The sequence below is a fragment of the Mercenaria mercenaria genome, chromosome 6, assembly GCF_021730395.1.
Source record: "Mercenaria mercenaria strain notata chromosome 6, MADL_Memer_1, whole genome shotgun sequence".
NCBI lineage: Eukaryota > Metazoa > Mollusca > Bivalvia > Venerida > Veneridae > Mercenaria > Mercenaria mercenaria.
The window spans coordinates 5,666,274-5,690,709 of record NC_069366.1 but is presented as its reverse complement, the minus strand read 5'-3'; the positions used below and the strand labels follow the sequence as shown (position 1 = coordinate 5,690,709).

Sequence of the window (24,436 nt, the reverse complement as noted above, 5' to 3'; positions counted from 1 at the left end):
TTTAGTTTTAAACTTTACTGGTCATTGTTATAGAACCTAGACATGCAGTCTGAGGCAAAACACTGTTAGAATGTCAGTGTTGTGTAGTGTATTACAGGATCTTAATGTTCAGTTCATGAAATGACATGAGCCAAAGTTACCATTAATATTACACGTATCCTTATAAAAATCGCTGGACGATAGTTTGCGCTATCGACTGGTCAATAGTTCAGCACTAAATTTTGCTGGGCAAAAGTAAAAACTTGAAGAAAGAAAGAGATGAAAATTTATTTCTGATGTAATGTAATAAAACACCTACACGTACTCAATAATCAATAGGGTGTGAGTACTACAGATAAACAACAATAAATGAAAGGACTCTGTTCATCTCTGCATATTCAACTGAAATAATAATAATAAAAAAACTCCAATACTTTCTTTTTCAATTTCATTTACAACTTTTATGTGATTTCCACTAAATTAAACTTTTACAATCGACTAATTTATGAAAATCTGCAAAGACTTTTCCCACATATTTATGAGTTTGAAACCCTCGCTTTAGGATACTGGATTTTCCCTTTAAAAGTGTCTATTGCTGACTGGCAGGAGATCGATAGTTTTACCCAGTAGTCCAGAGGGGCACTCTGGACATTCTTCTACCATTATTTTCGTTGAAACTGAAAAATCTAACAAAGTTGAAAACACTTTGATGAACAAAAACAAGTGATTACTTTAATTATGTTTTTCATCTGACCTAGGTGCGGTCGTTGGTTTTATCTGGGTTCTTATGGGACGCCGTTTAATGATTATTTTAACAAAACCATTTGTCCCTGAAACGTTTGGTTAAATTGACTAGAGTGAATCACTTTGTACAACAATATGTGTTCCCAAGAATGAACTAAATATGACATAGTTTTATATTTCATTTAAAAAGTTACGTCTTTTTGCAAAATGGTGCATGTTTAGACGGCGCACTGTCAGCAGGGTGTATCACAGACAGTTTCGTTGGTAGTACTCAAACCATGGGTCTGACGTCCAGTCAGTCTCGTGCCCGTGTTCTGTAACATATGCTATGTGACACTCGAACATCATGTAGTCATACTCATAAGACGCACATGACGAATCCGCTATGCAGATGCTTTCACAATCGGCTATATCAAAAATACTCAAATATACCGCAAAATTGTTTGAGAAAACGTAATATCCACTCGTTTTTTCGAATGAATTGTCAAATCCTGATGGACATGCTGAAATAAACAAAGATAAAAAAACGAGTTATATGTAGTTCCATCTGTGCGCATATCCAAATTAATGCGCTCCTCGGAGAATCGAGAAAAGGTAAACATAGTAAACATAGTCCCACTATGGGACTCGAACTACGTGGGTCCTATAGGATAATTCAAATCCTTCTTTGTTTCATATAAAAAACAACAATTTCAGGTCGTCTTTTCGTATCTTTAGAGAACATCACTTTTTCCTACACCTATTTTTCATGAAAGTTCTATCACAAATTAACGAAAAAATGAAAAGAAAATAGGGGGTTATTTAGTTCCTAGTGAAAAGCCAGTCAGCTGTGGTCTGCTACCCTAAAAATGGCGCATATTTGCTCTCGTCCGCGCAGTAAACAGCTACTTCCGGTTTCGATCTGCAAAACTTGCCATGTGGGGTGTATGAATATGAAAACCGTCTCATTCCATGCAGAATGTATTCTAGTAGTGAAAAATGGTGATTAAAGCACTCGTTCTACACGAATTTGCGCAAAAAAAATGGGAAAATTAGGATCTATTTAATATTATAGACTTCTTTCGACTACACCACGGAAGCACGTGCATTTCGACCGAAATACTGACCTTATTCCTATAGGACTAGCGCTGTCACTGCGTTCCGTTGTGTAGGTAACAACTAGTTAACTGACTTAACAAACGTTCAATGCGGAACTATTATAAACACAGACACGTGGAGGTCAGCACCGTCCCCTCCTCCCACCCTGTCAGCTGTCAGCAAATATCTTTTTTTAAACAACCTGAGCACACGTCTCGATCATAAAACCTGTTTTGTACAGTTTCAACATGATTAAAGAATTTCCCATTTCCTTAAGTTAGTTTCCTGTTCCAAACAATAAGAGTTTTGATCCCAATTTGGTGCTGAGCAGACGTGACCTGCGGTTATTATGGTTATGAGAAGTACTTTCATAGTCACTCTTGTTCAGCGTAAGGCGCTGGTTTCTGTGTTTGACTTTATTGGCATGAAGACGTTGGGACGATGTTTTCCTAGTTTTTTTAAGATGTTTTTTTTAGCGAATTCCTAGTTTTTTAAGATAATAATCTGATTTCGTAACAATGGGAAAATGAAGTGAATTGCACAAAGATGAAAAAAGGAGAAGAAAAGAATAATTTTATATGTGTCAGAAAAAATACGAGTGGCAAATCCGATGATCTTTGCGGACCGGGGCTATATAACGAAACTGTATTCAGAATATATAGAAAACTATGATCAGTCTGATATGTACATTAAAGACAATCTTCATGAGGCGCTTTTTGCAAAATGTGGTTACAGACGAGTCTAAAACTAGAAACTTTCTTACTTGTTACGCATGATTCTGTTGCCGGGTTGTAACTATAGCCAGCCACACATTCGCATATGAAAATGTTCCTACAATCAGAGAGTGGGTCATTACAACTTCCGTTTGGATGGCACGGCCAATGTATATCACCTATTCCCCCACCTGATGTTGTGGTCGCTGCCGGCGGTGTAGTGGTTGTTGTTGGAGCCGGTGTCGTAGTTGTTGTCGTGGTGGTGGTCGAAGCTGGTGTAGTCGTCGTCGTTGTTGTTGGAGCCGGTGTGGTAGTTGTTGTTGTTGGTGCCGCCGCCGTGGTAGTTGTTGTTGTTGGTGCCGGTGTGGTAGTTGTTGTTGTTGGTGCCGGTGTGGTAGCTGTTGTTGTTGGTGCCGCCGGTGTGGTAGTTGTTGTTGTTGGTGCCGCCGCCGTGGTAGTTGTTGTTGTTGGTGCCGGTGTGGTAGATGTTGTTGTTGGTGCCATTGTAACAGTGGTCGTAGTCGGTGCCGGTGTGGTAGTTGTTGTTGTTGTTGGTTCCAGTGTAGTCGTTGTGGTTGTCGATGTGGTTGAAGTAGTAGTGGCAGTAGTTGTGGTCGGGGCTGGTGTAGTAGTTGTGGTTGTCGATGTGGTTGAAGTAGTAGTGGCAGTAGTTGTGGTCGGGGCTGGTGTAGTAGTTGTGGTGGTGGTTGCCGTATCTGTAAGGTATTAGAATGTGTTTTAAAGGGATTACAAGTATGAAAGCCTTATAACAATATAACATTAGGTCGGTTTAGTTGGTCTTAACCGACTCCACTCTGATCAAACTATGTAAATGTCACGGTATAGAACTTGTATATTGAAACGGGGAGAAAGTGTGTAGGCGGCCGGGTAGCTCAGTCGGTACAGCATTGGAACGGTATTCCGAGACCCTTGGTTCGAGTCCCGGTCTGGCTGCACATTTTTCTCTTTCTCACCCTGTGACATTTGGCGCCCAACATGGGATCGTGACAGAATTGCACTGGTTAGTCTCCGACGCCTGTAATTGCTTATATATAAAGTACCCGCTGAAATTCGAGGACGAATTTCAAAATGGTGGGGAAATATGTCACGGTATAGAACTTGTATATTAAAACTGGGAGAAAGTGTGTAGGCGGCCGGGTAGCTCAGTCGGTAGAGCATCGGAACGGCACATTTTTCTTACCCTGTGACATACGCATACAACCCGATGGTGCTGTACTTATAGAGGTTATAGATGACGAACGCGTTGTCATTTCACTCAGTGTCACACATGACTCAGAGTGAAGCATTTACAGCCTTTCCTCCAATCAGCGCCACTCTTACAAAATCTCTCATTACGGCTGAAAATACCGAGAATACCTTACCAAGCAATCCGATTGGTACATTATTTAGGCGGGATAAGGTCATACGAGGTCAAAATCGTGCTTAATACGGCACGCCGAAAAAAGCATTTATATTGATATTATTAACTCAGAAGCAACCAATAAAACATTTTTAAAATCAATCTGAATATTTTCTTTGACCAGTGACATTGTTGGATTAAAGATACCTTTCATGTTGATTAGCGCCATTATCCCTTTCAATGGCAATGGTTCAGTTCAGAGTTAAGCACGGAGAAAAGTCGAGTGTGCTGTCTTATCGGAAGTTGTATTGTGTTTCATTGCAGTTTTAGGTCATACTTTTATTAATTGTTTTAAAAGCGATTAGCAATAACATCTTGGTTTTATCGTTGTAATTATATGTACATGTAAATGATAGACATAGTGTTATATAACAAAGTCTCTTATAATTCTAATGTTTTGAATGACTGTGTACTGTTGTTTTTAATGTTCTGATTATTTTATGTGCATGTATTGTTTGTACACAGATGAGACTATAATAAAGAATAATACTGCGATCCTTACTGAAATTGAAATTGGTCTTTTAATAATTTCAGTGTTGTTTAAAGCAGACGCAAATTTTACGATTAAAGACGACACATGTGACATTACACTGTAGTTGACTAATGAAGATACGTGTGACATACACGATAGTAGCATGCTACTGTTCCCTCTCTTGATTAATAAACACTCATGGATTGCGATATCATTTTGATTTGATCAAATGTAATAACGATTTTGTTAATAAAAGTTGGAACCGCCGTATCATTTGAAAATATTTAGTTAGTAAATGGCATTGGACTCAATTCCACACAATAAAAATTGATATTGATTTTTTAATTGATCTCGAATGTCTTTGTACTTTTTCATAATATAATCATTACTTAAAAAATAAAGGAGAAGAATTTATATAAATATAAGAAAAACAAATGTCTAAATATGAGAAAAACATTGACGTTCCCTTTAACAAATTGATGCATGAAAGAAAGAAATTGACCTAAAAAGGGTAATAACGGGCCTAATATATAAAGAAGGCAGTCAGAAATAGTTTTGAATATATATATGCCTGATTTTTAGGCTACAAATGTATCATTTAGTGCTATATAATTAATATAATCTTTTTCCTTCCATTATAAATATCATTTTCTAAGATATATATACATTATGCCCAATACCCCCATACATTATACAGCATTATGCCTCATTACGCCACATTTTGCCATGCGGAGTTTTGGTTCGCTGCCCATGTGATGATAGTGTCTAAAAATACTTTCGCTTATCAATGTTTACATTCATACAGCGTTGCAACAGTTTATAAAAGTGAAGGAGAAAAACTTCGAAAACTCGAATGTTACCGTAATTCTGGAAACAAGAAACTTATCGACCATAAATTTTCGTGTAAATATATAAAACCGTGGCGGCAACTGCCTTTCGGTGATATTTATTTTAGAAAATCACAAATCACTATGTGTGGGTTAGTCGCTTTAAACCTCATTAATTTAAACAGTCTTGGTAAAGAACTACTATACGATGCTACATACCAAATATCAAAGCCCTAGGCCATGTGGTTTTGTACAAGAAGGGTTTCAAAGCTTTTCCTATAAAAGTCTATGTAAACCATGTGACCCCCGGGGCGGGGCCATATTTGATCCTAGAGGGATAATTTTAACAATCTTGGTAGAGGAGCACTAGATGATGCCACACACCAAATATCAAAGTCCTTAGGCCTGTGGTTTTGGACAAGAAGATTTTAAAAGTTTTTCCTTTCGGTTGGTTGGCAACAGAGTTCTGTACTTCGACAAAGAAGACCATCCAAGGAACATCCCTGTGAAGTTTTATCAAAATTGGTCTGGTGGTTTAGGGGGAAATGTTGTTTAAAGGAAAATGTTGAAGGATTACAACGGACAATGGACGACAGACGACGGACAATCACTGACCAGTAGCACTTCGTGCTCAGTTGAGCTAAACAATAGGGCCATGATGGCCCTATATCGCTCACCTATTATCATTACACTTGAGGACAAGAAGGTCCTCAGAAAAAATATCTAAGTCCAAAGGACAGGAACAACAAAGGGAAGGAATTTAACCAAAAAGGAAAAAAAATCTTACAAGGTATAGATATGTTAAAATACACCTAAAAATTGGAGGTACCATCCATGTTGTACCACAGAAAACTGGTCTCGTGTTTTCCCTACGGCCAATAATAAAAAAGTTACTAAAAATAAGCTATTTATGGTAACGTAAAAAGGGAAGTAATTAAAAAAAAATATATATATATTGTAAGTGGACAAAAGAAGTATCTGCCAAATAAATCTGTTGACATAAATGAAATTTCAGATCAGTATCTTCATTAGTTATGGAGACATAACAATTTTAATTTGAAATTAAGGGAGGTAATTTGACAAAATTAGTCCATAGTTATCTACCCTTATTGTCTCAGTCCAACTAATAACAATAATGAAATTTCAAATAAGTCCTGTAAGTACTTACTGATATAAATCCATTTTGATTCCAATCAGGGAAGGTAATCAGATATAAAAAAACTCTGGAACCTATGACTGGATCTGATTTGTCATGGAATCCAAGATTTATTGTTGTTGAAGATATTTTGGAAGTTTGTATCAAATAAAACCATAAATGAAGTCTCTATATGGCTGCAAAAGCCAAAATAGCCAATTTTGGACCTTTATGGGGCCATAACTCTGGAACCCATGATAGAATATGGCCATTTAAACAAAGGAAGCAAGATCTTGTGGTGATACAAGTTGTATGCAAGTTTGGTTAAAATCAAATCATAAATGAAGCTGCTATTGTGCAGACAAGGTCAAAATAGCTAATTTTGGCCCTTTCAGGGGCCATAACTCTGGAACCCATTAAGGGATCTGGCCGGTTCAAGAAACGAACCGAGATCTTATGGTGACACAAGTTTTGTGCAAGTTTGATTAAATTCAAATCATAAAAGAAGCTGCTATTGTGCAGACAAGGTCAAAATAGCTAATTCTGGCCCTTTCTGGGGCCATAACTCTGGAATCCATAATGGAATCTGGCCAGTTCAAGAAAGGAACCAAGATCATATGGTGATACAAGTTGTGTGCCAGTTTGGTTAAAATCAAATCATAAATAAAGCTGCTATTGTGCAGACAAGGTCAAAATAACTAATTTTGGTCCTTTCAGGGGCCATAACTCTGGAACCCATAATGGGATCTGGCCAGTTCAAGAAAGGAACCGTGATCTTATGGTGATACAAGTTGTGTGCAAGTTTGGTTAAAATAAAATCATAAATGAAACCACTATCGTGCAGACAAGAAATTGTTGACGGACGCACGGACGCACACACGGACTGACGACGGACGAAGGGTGATCACAAAAGCTCACCTTGTCACTATGTGACAGGTGAGCTAAAAACATCAGAAAATGAATCGATCACGTGACTTCTCAGTTTCTCTAACTCGAAATTTTCCATCAACGAACGCATTAAGTTAGTGTTTGCAAAAACTATACGCAGCTTAGGTTTCTTTTGAATTTATGCCTAGAAAGATTTTTATAACTACAATAATTTTACTTACAGCATTTTGGCGAACATCTTCCCAATGTGAGGCAGTCCGGAGAGTTTCTGTAAGTGTCTGCATACTGAAATATTAATGATACAGAAAGCTGTACTTTTTTTTTATTTTTCGTGTTTGTGCGTGCGTGCGTGCGTGCGTGCGTGCGTGTGTGTGCTAATAAAAGGGGGAGGGGTGAATTTTGTAGAGGGTGGGTGAGCGTTTATATTGGTGTACATGGTAATATAAGTACATGTTTAGTCTGACAATTTATACTGGGATATATAGTAGTACCTGCATATATCTACAAATAAGAAAACATACGTTTCAGCAAAAAACAGGGGGTGCATTTGTGTTGTAGAAGTATACGGTGGTACATATAACATCTTCAGCAAGAACAGCTTTGAAAGTGGTGGAGAAAATTCACCCAACTAAAATAAAAAAAATCTTTATTTTTCTTTGCCTAATATCACAGTTTCAATAATAGTTGCACAACACATGCTTAATACATGCATTGATAACTAATTTTCTTCACGTTATAAATGGTAAACTATGTGGTAAACACGCAACTATGATCGTGTAAAGTCGAAATAATATCGAACTTTAGCGATTTTAGAGCTGAACTGTTTGCTAAAGCCAGTAGTCTGAACAATGCTTTCATGTTAATGTCGGAATGCGATAAGTTGAAATTCTTATTTTCCAACCAAGGACTTGTTCGTGTGGTTGCCAAAACCTGCCATAGTATTTTAACAAGAAGGGCATCAGTCCTATGTAAATAAAAGGGTTTTTTTTTTTTTTTTTTTTTTTTTTTTTTTTTTTTTTAGGTTATTACTATAATCATTAGGAGCCTTTAAGATATATGTGTTATTTCATACTGTTAGCTCGACTTTTCACAGAAAAAGTAGAGCTTTTACTCTCATTTCGGCGTCTGCATCTCCGGTGTGTTGATTAAAGTTTCGATGAAATCAGTGTCTCTTTTTCTATCTAAGCTTCTGACTTGAAACCTGTAATAGTTACTTTATATCTGGTATTGTCAAGGGGAATCATCCCTTTTAACTGTGATTTTTATTTTGTCAGAGTGATGCCCCTTTTTAACTCAGTATCAGGTCTAATATCTTTGTTTCCTTGAGCTTTTTTTTTTACCTGTAACTTAAATTAGTTATTTTATATCTTAGTTTATACCAAATGAATCAATTCACATAATCAAATGTATGTGAGCTGTGCCTCACACCCATTTTGAAATTCCCTTTCGTTATAATTTCTGACAAAATTTAATATTTATTTTATTGAGTTGAGCCACATCTCTTGGCTCAGTTCTATTCATAGTCTAACATTGAGAAAAATCGAGCGTTACTGTTTAGGTATACAATTCAACATTTTGTGGGGTTATTGATATGTCACATTTTGGCATAAGCCGGAGACCGTAGACATTCAGTTCGGCTTTCAAACTTAAGGTTTTGGAATAAGAAATATAGCTTAATGTCTCTGCTCGACTATTCGAAGAATAGGGGAGCTGTCCTACTCGCCCCGGCGTCGGGTGAGCGTCACACAAATGTTAAAGTTAGCGTACCACCCCAAATATTTTCAAGGTCCATTGAGAGATCGCTTTGATATTTTACATACTTGTTTACCATCACGACCTCAGTCCGTAAAAAGGGATGAGGCATCTTTTTCAAGCTTTTTGACTGATTTTTGGCCCCTTTTCGACTTAGTGTATGTTTATTGTAATGTTAAAATTTTGTGTACCACCCCAAATATTCTTAAAGTCCATTGAGTTATTGCTTTGAAATTTTGCATACTTATTAACCATGATGACCCCAGCCAGTAAAAGGAGGAGGCAACTCTATCAAACATTTTGACTGAACTAGGGCCCCTGTTCGACTTAGAATATGTTTTTTGTCATGTTGAAGTTTTACTCGTAGCTTATATTATACTATCAGGCACTGAGAATAGTCGAGCATGTTGTCCATTGGCAGCTCCTGTTTTTTTTATTCTGTATTTTATGTGTATTTTAATTCCAGGTATTTTATTAACATTGTGTTAATAGTTTTAAATTGACTGATAGGTTTTAATTATGCATTGTCTCTTGTAGCTCTGTATAGAGCGGCTGTGTACTTTTTATTTGTTAAATAATTGTCTATGTTCTATGTATATGATGTATACAGATGAGACGTAAATAAAAGAATAAATAATATACTTTCGACTTTTCACAATCGTGTTTTTTTTTTTATTAGTTTTCTAGTGATAACCCTTTTATTTTTCCATTCCATATAAAACAGTACATTAATTTATACAATACAACATTAAACAAGGCTGCATATATAAGTTAAGAAATTAAGTGCAGAGATATCTTTTCAAGCTGAAAAACAAATTATTAGTAAAGAGATATATTCTTGATCTTAGCATGTACTGCTAATGGAAAGTTGTTTTTTTTTAAAGATATTAATATTTTTTTTAAAAAGTTACATAGTGAATGAAGTGAATGGAGGTTATGTTTAAAAAGTTTCTTAAAGGTCCAATACTAAGGAAAGTTAACATTTTAATTTCTTTTAAAAAGCACAGAAACTATTTCATTTTATTGGAAAATGAAAGTTGGTATGTAGAAATTCGAAATAAATCGCAGTATATGTACAATTATTTTTCTATGAAGTATGAAGAAAGTTAAAAAGACCTGGGGGGTCATTCTGTCGATTCATTGAAATTTCAACATAATACACATACATTTCTTTGAGTTCCAAAGACGTTCTGTAAATTTTGACCTGCCAATCTTCATTATTTAGTGTCTTGCAGAAGTCTATGCACTGCCTATGAAAAAAAATGCCAACTCACTTTCCCTTAGTAATAATGAACCTTTAAATCAATTTGCCAACAAACCGACATCTACTCTCACAGCTCTATATGATCCAATTTCATGTTATGTGAAGAAAGTTTTCCTTTTACTGTTGCAATGTGTTTTTCTAACTCATTTCTTTCTTGAAGGAATATTAAAAAGTTCTCAAATCTAGGGACAGTATACATTAATTTATTTTTGAAAATAAAGTATTTTGATAAAATTATCATATAATTTACCAAACAACGTTTTTGAGCTTGAGGGATGTTAAAAAGGCCAAAACTAATACTACGGAAGTTTAAATCGATTTTCAAATCATGTTGTGAAAGAAATTTTGACCAAAAATTTTGAATATATGTACAATCCCAGAATAAATGTTGGAATGTTTCTACATGCATGTTACAAAAGTCACAGAGACTGGACTGAGAAATATTACATTTATGGAGAAATTTGTTGGTAGGAATAATCCGCATAACATATTTATTGAAATACTCTCAACTTAGCCACAACAGTAGTCTTAAAGGGTATCATATAGATACTCTTCCAATTTAAATATACAAAACATTCGTTCCATTTTTGTTCTGCTGTTATGATTTTATTGTTTTTTTATTTTCTGAATATTTATTGTACAAGAGTTTGTTAGGTTTTTTTTTTTCAACTGCATTATTTTATTAATAAGATAGTATGCTTCTCCCACGTTTTCATTTACCTTTTTTGACTTTATTTTTTCTTTCCAGGCAGAGGGAATGTTTAATATCAGGGAATGGTAATGAAGATAATATTTATTTCCAATTCCATAAAGAGTTTGAAATTCCCCAAATTTATAGAATCGTTTGTTTTCATAGCTATACAAATCTCTGATCATTTTTAATTACCCCTTTCTCCAATCATGTTTTATAGAAAATAGTTTTGCCTGATATTTTGATCAATGAATTATTCCATATAATTTCTGTGGATACGCTTTTAATATTTATTTTTTTCAAAATTAATGTTAAACCAATTTGAAATAACGTCTTTAAGGAAGGTGTTCTTGATTTTAGATGTAATATCGGAGTATATGAAATTGCATTCAAAAGCCATTTTTTCCACCAAGTTTATTAATTTCCATTAAATAAGACGATTTCCAAGCACCTTTATTGTCTGTGTTTAAAATTCGTTTCACCCAGCTAGCTTTTATCGCATTTACAAATGATTGCACATCAATCACTTTTAGACCACCATTCTTATAATCTTTTATAATTGTTTTTCGAGATATTTTGTCTGGTTTTCCATCCCAAAGAAATGAGTTGAGTTAGTTCTGAAAAAAAATTATCTGGTGGGTTTTCTAACACTGTTAAGGGAAAAATAATTTTTGGGAGAGTAAACGTCTTTATTGCTGTTATTTTTCCTAACAAACTCAATTTATGTTTTTCCCCATTTATTTAGACATGCATATAATTCTTCAAATTTTTTATCATAATTTAATTTTATTCGTTCAGTTTTTTTATTTGTAAAAACAATTCCTAAAGTGGTAGCTTGGTCTGATGTCCATTTAAATGGTTTCATTTTACAGAATATTTTTTCAGTGTAACGCAAAGGACCTGTTTTAGTTTTAGCCCCGATATGAGACTAAAATTTTCAATGACACTGATAAGTGTAGAGAATGATTGGTTTGAACCATCTGTTATAAATGTTGCGTCATCTGCAAATCATGAGTTTCTTTTTTATTTCTTAACCTGACATTGTTATACCTGTAATATGTTTTTCATTTAAAATGGCTAGAGACAAAATTTCTATAGCAATTATGAATAAGTAAGGAGAATGTGGACAGCCTTGGCGGACACCTCTTTCAATATTAAATAGTTCTGACAGATGTCCGATATTTGACACACATCCTTTTATATCGTGATAAAATGTTTTTACCCAGCATTTAATTGAATCGCCAAAGTTAAAGTATTCTAGTGTTTTCAAAAGAAATCTATGGTCAAGACTATCGAAAGCTTTTTCAAAGTCGGCAAAAAATAATAACCCGTCTTTATTGTTGTCGTTTAAATGATCTATTACATCATATATCAATCTGATATTTTCCCCAATGTACCTACCTTGAATAAATTCTGTTTGTCAGTTACTGATAATAGCTGGAATTACTGATTTTATTCTATTTTATTTTATTTTATTTGAGTCTCATCCATTTACATGGGTCAATTTACATAAACATATAAAATACTGCACATAAAATATAATGTAAATGGCCACTCTAGTAAGAGTTACAAGAGACTTTATACAAATACTACACCATTTGATATATCAAACATCACGGTTTTATATTCGACTTGCAATTAAGTATATATATATTATAAGAATTAGGAAGTGTTCGCTAATCGTGCACCGAAGTGCATACAAAGGGCCTTAAAAGATAATTAATAAATTTTGACCAAGAGTTGAAAGCTGCACTATATATGCTCCAGTAAAAAGAAATTAAAAACATGTATTCTTTCTAAATCAGCCCTCCATTGAGCAATGTGATCATTCATTATTATTTCAGATATATCAGTCAGTAATTGCCGTCGTGAGAAAGGCAATTGTAAGTAAGAATTTAGCCCAAGTGATTGTAGCTTACTGGTCACAATGTAACAATGTAACAATGTTTACACCTACTATTGCATTTGTGCCATGTCCAGTCAAATATTTTCTGATTTACTCTCGACCTATCATAATTCAGGCAACGTCTCCAATGATTAAAGACAGATTGCAATTGTTCAACCATAATTGGCTCCCAGCCCATTTCACCTTGTACAGCAGCATTGGGAGTATACTTCCCAGTACCAAGAAAAACCCGCATTGCTCTATGGTGCACTGCATTAAAACAAGAATAAGATCTAAACCCCAAATTGGAGCTCCGTAACTGATAACTGGAACAACACAGGAATAATACAATTTAGTGTATACATTGCAAGGTAAACCACCATTATTTTTGAACTTTGCAGTAAGACGACCAAGAGCACGGCCAGCGCTCTGAGCTACATTTTTGCAGTTACATTAACGTCAAGGTGTTCAAACAACAAGATACCCAAATACAAGTATTTATCTGTATATTCTATTACTGACTGACCGCAAGTTAAAATATGATCAGATCTCTGCACACTTACTGGTCTGAATTGAATGATATTACTTTTACTACAATTTACAGACATAAAGCTGGAAATACACCAATCGTTTAAAGACGTTAACATGATTTGTAAATCAGTTTCGTTTTCATCAAGCAGCACAATGTCATCCGCATACATAAGTATACAAATACGTTCATCATCAATGCTAATTCCTTTACCTAGACTTTTTAACAATATTGCAAGATCATTAATATCAATGTTGAACAACACAGTTGATAGAGAACAACCTTGACGTAAACCTGTCTTCACATTGAACCAGTCCGTAAAATGACCATTTACACGTACACAACAAGTGATGTTCTGATACAAAGACCTTACAGCTGAGAGCATTTTAGTCGAGATACTAATATCGGCTAATTTGTGCCATAGCAAGTTCCTATTTACAGAATCAAATGCCTTACGGAAGTCAATGAAGGCACAGAATGTTGACTGTTTATTTTTCTTCCGTGTATCAATAATGTTTTTTTTTTTGTTAAGTTCTAAATTCATTTATTAATACATATATACAACCTTGACGATTTCGCTGCGATTGTTGTTAAAAAAATGGTTGAAAGGTTTTTTTTTGTTTTTTTTTTAATTTCAGCCCACAAGGGGCCCATTTATTATCCCCGTCCATGATGTGATGGGGTCGGGGACCCATCCCGCATCACATCTTTCAGACATAATATAAACATAGATATAAGTTAAAACAAATTTCAGAGCATAGTATATACTTAGTGTAGTAACAATGTTATCAAACTATTCAATACCTAGTTCACAATGATTTATAAATCAGTTTAACTACAATACCTAGTTCACATAGGTTAATCAATATATTTAATGCCTTGTTCAAAAGGCTTAATCTTACACAATAGTTCTAAAAATTTTCAATCCTAGAAACAGGGGATTTTTTAATAGAGAGAGAGGTATTATCAAGCAGCTTATTTATCTTTCATAAAACAGACCAAAATGTATGTCAATATGTAATTTTAAGCCAGTCTTATTATTTCTCTTAGTCTATAAGCCTTTTATTAGAGAACAAGAGGTCCCAAACAGAGAAAGAAAAGGAAAAAAGGGCCTCTGCCAAGAAAAAAGAAAGAAAAAAGTACAAAAAGGCCTAAGTGTGAACCAAACTGTCTTACTTCCTTATTCAGTGTCTACAGGGTTCCAAAAAAGAAAAAAGGTTTAAAAGTGGGTATCCCAAGCAACTATATAGTCATTACATGTAGATTCGAGGATTTTAGGAAACCGTTTAAAAATAAGAGACAAAGTGGAAGTCGGAACCCTGTTTATACTTATACATATATATATATAGTATATTGTATTATATTGAGGATTTTCCAAGAAAAGACACTCTGCCTGTGGACTGTCCAGAGGGTTACTTATACACACAAAAGACAAAACAAAACACAAAACTCAACTAAGTGTCAGCAAGAGAAAAATCCAAAACTATTTGCCTATAACAGTTGCTCAAAGATATCATTTTTCTTTTATTATCAATGCAAATCAACCCTTAACTTCTTTAAACTGAATTATAAAGGATTGCCATCGGTGCAGAGCCAGGCCGTTCTGCGCCTCAGTGCAGCCTGATCAGGATCTGCACCTCGGACTGCTAAAATTGCATTTTTATCATGATGGTCCGTAGATCAATAATGTTTGTCAGGCTGGAAACTTGATATATGGTACTTCTCTTTTCACGGAACCCATTTTGCTCCTCAGCAATTAGCTATTGCTTTGATGGCTATCTTGTATTCTATATTTAAAAGTGATATTTGTCTCCAGTTAGTTAAAAGGTTCAGCTCACTGTTCTTTTTTGGAATCAGATTTATAATGCTTTGTTTTTGTAATTCTGTTAAATTTCCGTTATCATAAGAATAATTGATTGAGTTTATAAATGATAATTTTATGTCTGGCCAGAACATTTTATAAAACCATCAGATCCAGGGCTTTTTCATTTTTCATTTCTAAAAGGGCCTTTGTACATTATTGTTCTGTAAGTTTACCTTCGCATGATAATGTTTGTACTTCGTTTAGTTTAATATTATTCTCAGGAAAAAAGTCATAGTCTGTGATATCAATGTGTTTCTGTTTGTTAAGATTTTGATAATAGCCCTTAATTTCTGATAATATTTCGTTTGATTCGGTTACCTCTGCACCGTTAATCAAAAGATTTGAAATGACATTACTTTCGCTTTCAGTTCTTTTTTTCAAGATTAGTGAAATATTTACTATTTTTATCCATTCCTTCAATATGTTGAGATTTTAATCTCACATAGTATCCTTGAGCTCTTAAAAATGTAAACTTTTCAAGGTCGCTTTTTTTGCTTTTAATTAACTCTATTAAATCATTATTTGTTGGATCGTTTGTCAGTTCCTTTTCTAATCTGTCAATGGTTTTAATCAGTTCATTTTCATTTTTAGTATCTCGTTTCTTTTTATGTAAACAATATTTTATCGTAGTATTCCCAAAAAATCATTCGGGTTTGCACTTTTGTTATATTTATTTTATTTCGTTAATGTTATTTCTTATTTGCTGTTGGTAACTATCATCTAGAATAATCGAGTTATTTAGTTTGAAATACCCGGGTCCTCTTTCTTGCTCACACACATCTATTTTTAGATACACTAAAGAATGATCGGATCTTATTCCAGTTGTTATTTTACACGATTTAACTTTGTTAATTATATTTGTTGATATAAGAAAAAATCCAACCTGCAAAATATTGGTATTTTGTGATTAGAGTGCCAAGTATCCTGGTTTCGTTATTTTGACTTTTCAACATCGCAGTATCGTTGTTTCGAGCTCACAACATGCGGCGATGTCTATAATGGGACACCGTATTGTCGTGCCATTTTCCAAAATGAGCATTCAATATTTGCGTGAAAAGTAACCATTTTTCTAATATTTTCACTCGTTTTCTAAATACACAACAACTTTTCTGTGGAATTTTGAGACGTGTTAGAAATCTGATGGGAAGTAAAATAAATAAATTTACAATTTGTGTGGTTTGATATTTTGAAATACGTTATCAACACCATATTGCTTTGAGCGTACGCCAAATTTCAAAAAAATGTACTTTTGGTAATTTTAATAACTGATGGCCGGTTAGCTGTTTTGTTCTGAATATATATGAAAGTTTTGTCGCTTAACTAAAATCTACAACGAAAGAAATATAATACAATATACTGGATTTTTAGCCATTTTAAACCATATAGTTCGCGACTTTTTAAATTACTTTCAAGAAGAAATTACATTTTTAAATGGGGCCATGTATTTTTAATGATTAAATGATTAAAGCGGACGTAAGTAATTATATGCACTGGCAATAGTCCCGTCGATTAAAGACAGATAATTTTAAAACTTGACGACCATCTTAGATTTACTTGATGCGCCACCATTTCCACTGCACCTTAGATAATTATTCTCCTGAACCTTTTCTACAGAAATTTTCTCTGGACCTCTTGTGCACACAGGCTGAGTAAAAAAAACAATAACAACACTATACCTATATATAAACACGAAATAAATACATTTATGTGCAGAAGCAACTTTTTTGTGATAAGTTAAGAAAACAGTACATTATTAATGCATTACTTTTAAAACACATTATAAATTTGTGCTTGCACTAAAACGACTGGAAGCTTTTTAATCGATGGCTATTAATACATGATATATTTATCTGTGAAGGCAGCTCTTTATACATAAGTTATTCACATATTAGCCAAATTAATTCTATACATCTGCTAGGATTTGTGTAACCTATCCCCTCCGCCAATTTATTTATTTTTTGCGGTGTGGGGTGGGTTGGGTTGGAGGGGGTCTTAAATTCGCCTTCGTCCTTCAGTCGGTCCGTTCACCCGACAAAATTTGCGCATATCTCAAAAATAGTTGACTTAGAGTAACCAGACATTTTAGAAATGTTATTCTGTATGCGAAATTGTACACCTGCGGTTTTGTTTAAGATTTTATTCAGTAAGACTAGAGTTTTGGCTCTTGACTTCGTCAAAAATATAAATACAGGATCTAAAAGGTTGTGTCGCGCGTATCTTTTTTTGACCTAGTCTCATAAAACTTAGTAAGATCAAAGTTATGGCCATCGCAACACTCAGTGAAAAATGATGCCGAATGTATCTGTAAAAGTATCTGATTTTCAAATGCCCCTCCCAAACAATTAAGCACCAAGCCCCCAATTTTGGTTACTTAGCAATGAAGCTAAACTAAAAGTTTATTTAGTATCGCATTTTCAGAAAGTAACATACTTATGACCATACTGTGACAGTAAGTTAGGGGCGCCTATGTCATGTGTACAAGCATAGTCTATCTTTAAACTTGTATAAGAAATAGAATATATATTATATAATTTTGTGAGTGCGCCCGTGCAGTCACTAATTTTAAAAGTCAGCTTTATTTTTTTTGTAATCCAGGGAAACATTTCACAATTATTGCTACAATCCAAACGCCCATAAATAATTTACTAAATATCCATTAAAGCCCAAGTAAAGACCCTGAATTTGGGGCATCACGAATACGAGGTTAATAGACTCAGTAATTCTCTTTCATTCTCACAGCAAACATTTGCGCCGTATTTCACCATAGTAAAATGTCCTCGCTGCGTTGTTATAATAGAAGTGTCTCAGTTTTCAGAATGCCAAACATGTTTGTAATATTCACATATACTGTGAAATGGTTTCATGTTCCTTGCTTTTGTGCGGATATAAATTCGTGGATTTCAACTTTGGAAGAGAAAATTAACGAGAACTTCTCCCGTTCGTTGGGATTAAATTTCATGGTTTGACTCAATCATGAAATCTACGAAAATTAGCCTTCCAAGACTATTAATGATTGAACATTAAGCAAAATTCCCCCGCCCGCTTACTAAGCTCAATAGGGTGAGCGCAGATCTATAGAACGCGGGGTCCTGATTTTGATCCGCGTGCGGTGCGTATGTTCTCCGTGACGATTTGATAAAATACTTTGTGTCTGAAATCATTCATCCTCCACCTCTGATTCATGTGGGGGAGTTGGCAGTTACTTGCGGAGAACAGGTTTGTACTGGTACAGAAACTACTAGCTTGACAACTAAATGCCTCATGTTCTTATGTCCACTTTTCATATTTTTGGCAATGTTCATGTCCAAGTTGCATCTAAAAACTGCAAATTCCCGAAAATAAAATCCCTGCTAAATGGTCTTACTGTCGCTGAGTGGCTGCTTTTTTAATTTCTGACATTTGCAGCCACCGTTTGACCTGTCACACTATAAAACAAACTGCATATGCGTCGGATTAGTTTGACTAGGTTGTGACTTACCGGTATCATAGGACCCACTTCTACGTCATAGTACTTGAATCCTGACCAGGAAACCAAAGACTGTCCCCCATCGTCGCACAAATATGTGTTATGTAAATGACATTCTCCACTGCCAAAATTAAACGAAGAACAATTCCGTTGTGAACACTCCGACAAACATTTGATCCTACTGTTCGCGGCTATCTGCAAGAAAGCTGAACCGGAAATGGCAGTATTGAAGAGCGGAACCGCGCGTGCAACTCCCACAACCACTTCCGTTGTGCCAACATAGCTAAAATATCGGGAAATAGTGATCACAGATACCGTATTGAGGATACTTAAAAATCTACCATACATATTCACTTTTACTTTCTTGCAATGAAATTTTATTTTGACTTGTATTTTAGAAATGTTTCGTAAAATCCGTTATCAATTTTACATTTTTCGCAGAAACACGTAGTTCAACAGAATTGTTACTTGCTGTTTCATCAATAATAGATTTTATTAAATGCCAGATTTAATTTATTAAAGTGCACACTGAAGTTGTCATTCATTTATAAATGTATGTTTTGCGTCAGTCAACCAACACGTCCGTTTACAGTGTTAGATCATTTATTATCCGATCTCACGTCAGAGCCGCGTATAAGGCTAAACTTAAAAAATGCTGGGTTTCCGTTTCCGGGGTAGATAAGCTATGGGTGGCGAAGTTTCTGTGCTACTAAAAGTATTGCATTATGATAGTATAAACTCAGGCTAACAACAAAACCCCTTTTTTTTCACCGAATGAAGTTTTTTCCTCGCTTTGTTCAAAATTCATAAGCGTATCTTAAAAAAGAAATTAAACTGTTTGAGATCAGGTTCCATGTGAATAAATTGCTGGTACATTTGCCTTTTTCGTTAGCGTTCATATTTTTACCAACTGAGCACTGGCATACTAGTAGTAGGAATTGTGTGCGTTATCTCAGGTACAGTAAGGAAGAGAGAATTCTTGCAGATGGTGTGGAAATTAAAGAGGGCCGCTATTTGAAGCAAAAGTCTGTTTCAACACTGAGCAAAGACGACAAATAATGGGACAAACAAATGCACGGATCTTGTTTATTATGTTGCAACACTATAAGTAGCCTATCCGCTTAATTCTGTATGACATGGAAAGTCCTAATCCGGGTGCACTGTATCATAGAATCTGCCAAACACGTTCTAGATTTACCAAAGTTCAAATGAAATTTTCCTCAAAAGAAAAGTTAAATCAAGAGCCATGTGAAACCATGATCACTGTCTTAAACAATTTCTGAATATCTTATAGTTATATAAATTTATAAGCTAACATTCTCATAAAGGCGATATTAAATAAGTTAACATATACATATTTCAAAAAAGGGGTCTCCGAGGCCAAGTGGATAAGGTCGCTGACTTCAAATCGCTTGTCACTCACCAATGTGGACTCGAGCCTCACTTGGAGCGTAGAATTCTTCATGTGAGGAAGCCATCCAGCTGGCTTTCGGAAGGTTGGTGGTTCTACCCAGATGCCCAACCGCGATGAAATACTGCCCAGAGGGGGCACATGGGGTCTTCCTCCAACATGAAAAGCTTGAAAGTCGCTATATGACCTATAACTGTGTCTGTGTGACATAAAACCCAACATAAATATGCATCATAGATGAAACTAACACCTTAACCATTAGAGCTTGTGAGCAGTTTATGTTAAGTATAGATCAATGGCAACATGCAGATTCTCTATTAGCAACTTCCGGTATAGTGTAATACACTTTCTGTTTTCTTAATCAGTCTTGAACACCATGGGAAATATCTTATAGATTTTTTAACAGAAAATGTTGAGAGATTTGTAAACATCAGGCAATGCGTAACTTAATTAAGTTGGAAAATAATTCCTTTCATGTATTTTACTATTTTTCATTTTTACGCATCTGACAATAAAAAGGCGAATTTTCTGCGGACTAAATCCCATTTGTCGTAAATTCTTCATTGGGCAGGATATCCAGCACTTTCAGTTATTTCACATTCTTTTAATTCGTTCTTTGTCATGACATATTGTCTCCATAGCAGCATAAACAAGTTCAGGGATCGTTTCTCGGCATATTTCCAAAGGTCAGTTTTAAATCGTTTATTACCATAGATCGGAAATTATAAAACCACTTTAACAGCTTAATACTTGTGGAATTAATATAATCAGAGCAACAACTGAAGAGGAAAAGTCCGAACGATCCATCAATAGATACCATTTCTAAGTAATCATTTCTGCCTTTATTCCTAGAAAATTAAATAACGGGATGTATAAAAGAGCTGTTTGATGGTCTTTTTTCGTACACTTTATTCATTGGATATAAAAGCCATCACGGCAACAGCAATAGTTGACACAACAGGGCTTTAATTGAAAATAGTTGTTATCATCAAGGCGAGCATAATTGGTTTGTTAATGAGTTTTATCCCGATCTGTTGCACTAATTTTATGATATTAATCATTTTTCATGATATGATGCATGACCTTCGATCTCGTGATGTGAGGCGAATATTTTGTTTTGTTAGACGTAGGTCTAAAGAAATATTTAATCCGAATTCCATTTTAACTAAACAGTTATAAAATCCACCCAATGTACCACGCCAGTCCATGATCTGTTCCTTCCGAAAAACAATCACTGGTGTCTTAAAATGGAAGCTAATCATTGGTCAATCTTAATGTTTACATGTTGTAGTTGTGACAGGCCCGTCCTCTCTCTCTCTCTCTCTCTCTCATTCTCCGAAAAAAACTCTCTCTCTTCTCCTCCTCCTCCCCCTAGTCTGTTTCCACTTTCGACTTAAGAAAACAAATTTGTTTATATAATAAGGAATCGATCCTACCGATCGATCCCTCTACGGTATATAATATGAATAAATTACTTCAATTCAACAGCAATAAATTTTAGTGACATTCATTTAACATTTATATATATATATAATAAATACAAAAATACAAATAAGTTAACTGATGATTTCACCGGTGTATTTTCGCTATTCACGTAACGAAATACAAATATATTATATTAATATATATCAAAATTATGGCAATAAATGATCATATTGTATTAATTAAAGCTTTGGTAGCTACCGTGCAGACACTGGTCGCTATTCAGTCAGTAAATTTTCAGTGAACGCCCCTTCGAATAATAAATGGTACTGCCCTAACTGAATGAAAGACCATTTTAGAAATTTAGCAGGGTAAAGATTAAGAATATGCTTAAGACATTCAAAACTCATGAACTGACAATATAAACCACCAATGCCTTGAGGTAGAACAACAGGGCCGTCTTCACCATGTTCTGTAACAATAGGGGCAGATAACCGAGTTAATACTCTTTGAATAGTAGTCCAAGATTCACTTTCTTTGATTTGATTTATACAAAATTTTCACTCATACTTTTTAATGTTAGCCTAAACGATGGCGACTGTCAGTGTTTGGAATGCTAAATTTGTTGAGAAAATATTCAGTGATTCTAGCTTGTCTTTTTTTTACAAAGTGTAACTATCTTGATTTTAAACCAAGTCATATTCCAAACAGGGATATTACAAAGTTGTGAATGACGACTTCTTGTTGTTTTTTTTATCCAAACTCCCTATTTCTGACGTTAAATTAATGGATTTCAAAAGAAATGATGGAATTCACCAATGCATAATTCTGGACCATCTTTCTTAGTATCAGTTGAATTCGTAACAGGTACCCTAGTGTTCCCTATTTCGTGCTTGAACTTAGATATATGCACCTCTCATATTTATCATTTATATGCAACGACTGAAATAAATATACTGACTTTCAGACTTGACATATTCTTAGAACGCACGGGGACAAAACGTCACAATTCTTTTAATATACCTTCTTTTTCTGGCTCAAAGTCCAGACACACATATTGTGGCAGTCATATAGGTTTGCACATTGCCATACAATAAATGCACTCTTTATTATGCCAAGTCCTTAACATGTTTCAAAACAAAGCACGCAGGTATCCCCTCTTGTAGAACATTTCCAGATAGTTCTTGCATGATACCTCGTTCCTTTCTTTTGAGAGTAGTCTGCAAACTCGTACTGGCACTAACTTGGGTATGACACGGTCTTCACCAGTCGACATTTCCTAATCCGGGACTACTTCAGACTGACTAGCTTTGGGCATACATTGTTTTTTCGAAACTTTTTCTTCCACAGTTTTGATGCAATAAGAATTAGATATACTCCGATAAGGGTCAACATTATATTTATCAACGGCATATACTGAAAAAGAAAACAGAACGTTTTGAATTAAACATCAAAATAAAAAATACAAACTAGGTTTAGAAATAGCAGCTCTTCTTAGAGCGTAAATATGGCATTTTCTAAAGAAACTCTAATTTTAGTAAAAATTCAATTTGCACTCATTTGTATTTGAAATTAGACATGATCTAAATGTGCATTTTGGTTTTGAATGAAATGATTGTGTATACTATGGCACAGAACTCTATTACACAATAAATACAAAGTACAAAATAGTAAATGAAAGCGACACAACTCACATCAAAGAAAATACAAAAATGTATGTCCTTTTATAATAGTGTATTACGGGAAATGTCAGGCAGAGGTGTGAAAAACTTTGTAAACACAATCATTCCGTCGACAAATTTGTGTTCGACTGAATAGGTGTAATATCACTGTATTAACAAGGCACCCAATGATTCGTAGTTCGTTTCGAATTCGAGCGATCCATTAGAACTATACGAATAAAGAGGAATAAATTCGGACCGGAGAGAGTTCGAGCGATCTGGGGTGTTCGAAAGATCCGAGTTCGAGCCATTGAAGTTCAACTGTATGTCCTTTTATAATAGTGTATTACGGGAAATGAAAATTTACGACGCACTTACATTGTGATAATGTGACAGAACAACTAATGATAGTTGCTTTCTTTCTAGTGTATCGTCTGCTATAAGGCTTGGTTCCGCAGCCGATTTTACAGCACCTCTAACTGTATCTCTAGTTTCTTGTAAACTTCCAACAAGCGGACCGTCTTCCTTGCCACTCGGTCGAAGACAATAGTCTGGGCCAGATATATGACCGGTAGGCAGTCCACGACTGAAACGGCAACATTCTTATTCAGTCGAATGTTAATAAAAATAAACACTGCAGAAGATTGCTATTTGATGGCAGCAGTAGGTCAATTTGACATGCATTTGTAACAAGGAATGTCTAAAAATAATTGACAAAATGGTATTCGAACGAAACCTGTCGGTGAGTTCTTTGTTTTTATTCCTTGACAAAAAAAATGTACAAAGGGACATAACAGCCATAACCGTTTCTGCGAGTTCTGTAAGTCATTATACCTCTAACTTGTTCATCACGATCTTTTATAAAATGGGAAACGTCGCAAAATTTCTTGTAATACATCAGATTAGCATAAGTTACAATTTCACACAATCAGCAGAAGTTACAATACAAATGGAAAAGTAAACTGCCCAACTTACTAAATCATACGACATCTTTGTTCTTGCAAGCGTCTCTGAGCACTGACTATGTCAGTGGTCGTTTTTGGACTCCACAGACGCTCGGCCGGTGCTGAAGCTCGTGGCCTAAAACAACAGAAAAAAAACTGAATTCTTTTAAAAGATTTCTCTAGATATAAGCTATCAACTAAAATACACCATCACCTTAAACGAATAGAACAGAAGCAGCGGATATGTGAAGTCAGGGAAATATATTAATATTTTCCCCTTTAAACAAACCAG

General features: G+C 34.8%; 2 protein-coding genes across 3 annotated transcripts in view; both read right to left on the bottom strand.

The window, feature by feature from the left end:
- Positions 1-251: 251 nt before the first annotated feature.
- LOC123550339 (mucin-5AC-like) lies at positions 252-19,285 on the bottom strand. Its single transcript, XM_045338769.2, has 4 exons — positions 18,719-19,285; positions 7,477-7,540; positions 2,564-3,229; positions 252-1,226 (listed from the first exon to the last, which is right to left on the bottom strand). The coding sequence occupies exons 1-4, from the start codon at positions 19,052-19,054 to the stop codon at positions 970-972; spliced, it is 1,323 nt and encodes a 440-aa protein (XP_045194704.2). The 5' UTR covers positions 19,055-19,285; the 3' UTR covers positions 252-969.
- Positions 19,286-21,649: 2,364 nt separating this feature from the next.
- The window catches only part of LOC123549777 (beta-hexosaminidase subunit beta-like), a 31,798-nt gene continuing 29,011 nt past the window's right edge, over positions 21,650-24,436 (bottom strand). For both annotated transcript variants that reach the window (XM_045338158.2, XM_045338159.2), the window contains exons 13-15: positions 24,176-24,280; positions 23,579-23,786; positions 21,650-22,955 (exon numbers count right to left, since the gene is read on the bottom strand). In XM_045338158.2, the coding sequence (XP_045194093.2) occupies positions 22,830-22,955; positions 23,579-23,786; positions 24,176-24,280 (439 nt within the window). In that variant the 3' untranslated portion in view covers positions 21,650-22,829. The remainder of the gene's footprint in view (positions 22,956-23,578; positions 23,787-24,175; positions 24,281-24,436) is intronic.

Coding starts and splice junctions, on each gene's coding strand:
- LOC123550339 (XM_045338769.2), bottom strand. CDS start 19,054: ATGTATGGTAGATTTTTAAGTATCCTCAATACGGTATCTGTGATCACT. Junction 7,541..18,718: donor AAGTGGGTCCTATGATACCG/GTAAGTCACAAC, acceptor TTAATATTTCAG/TATGCAGACACTTACAGAAA. Junction 1,227..2,563: donor AACAGAATCATGCGTAACAA/GTAAGAAAGTTT, acceptor TGTTTATTTCAG/CATGTCCATCAGGATTTGAC.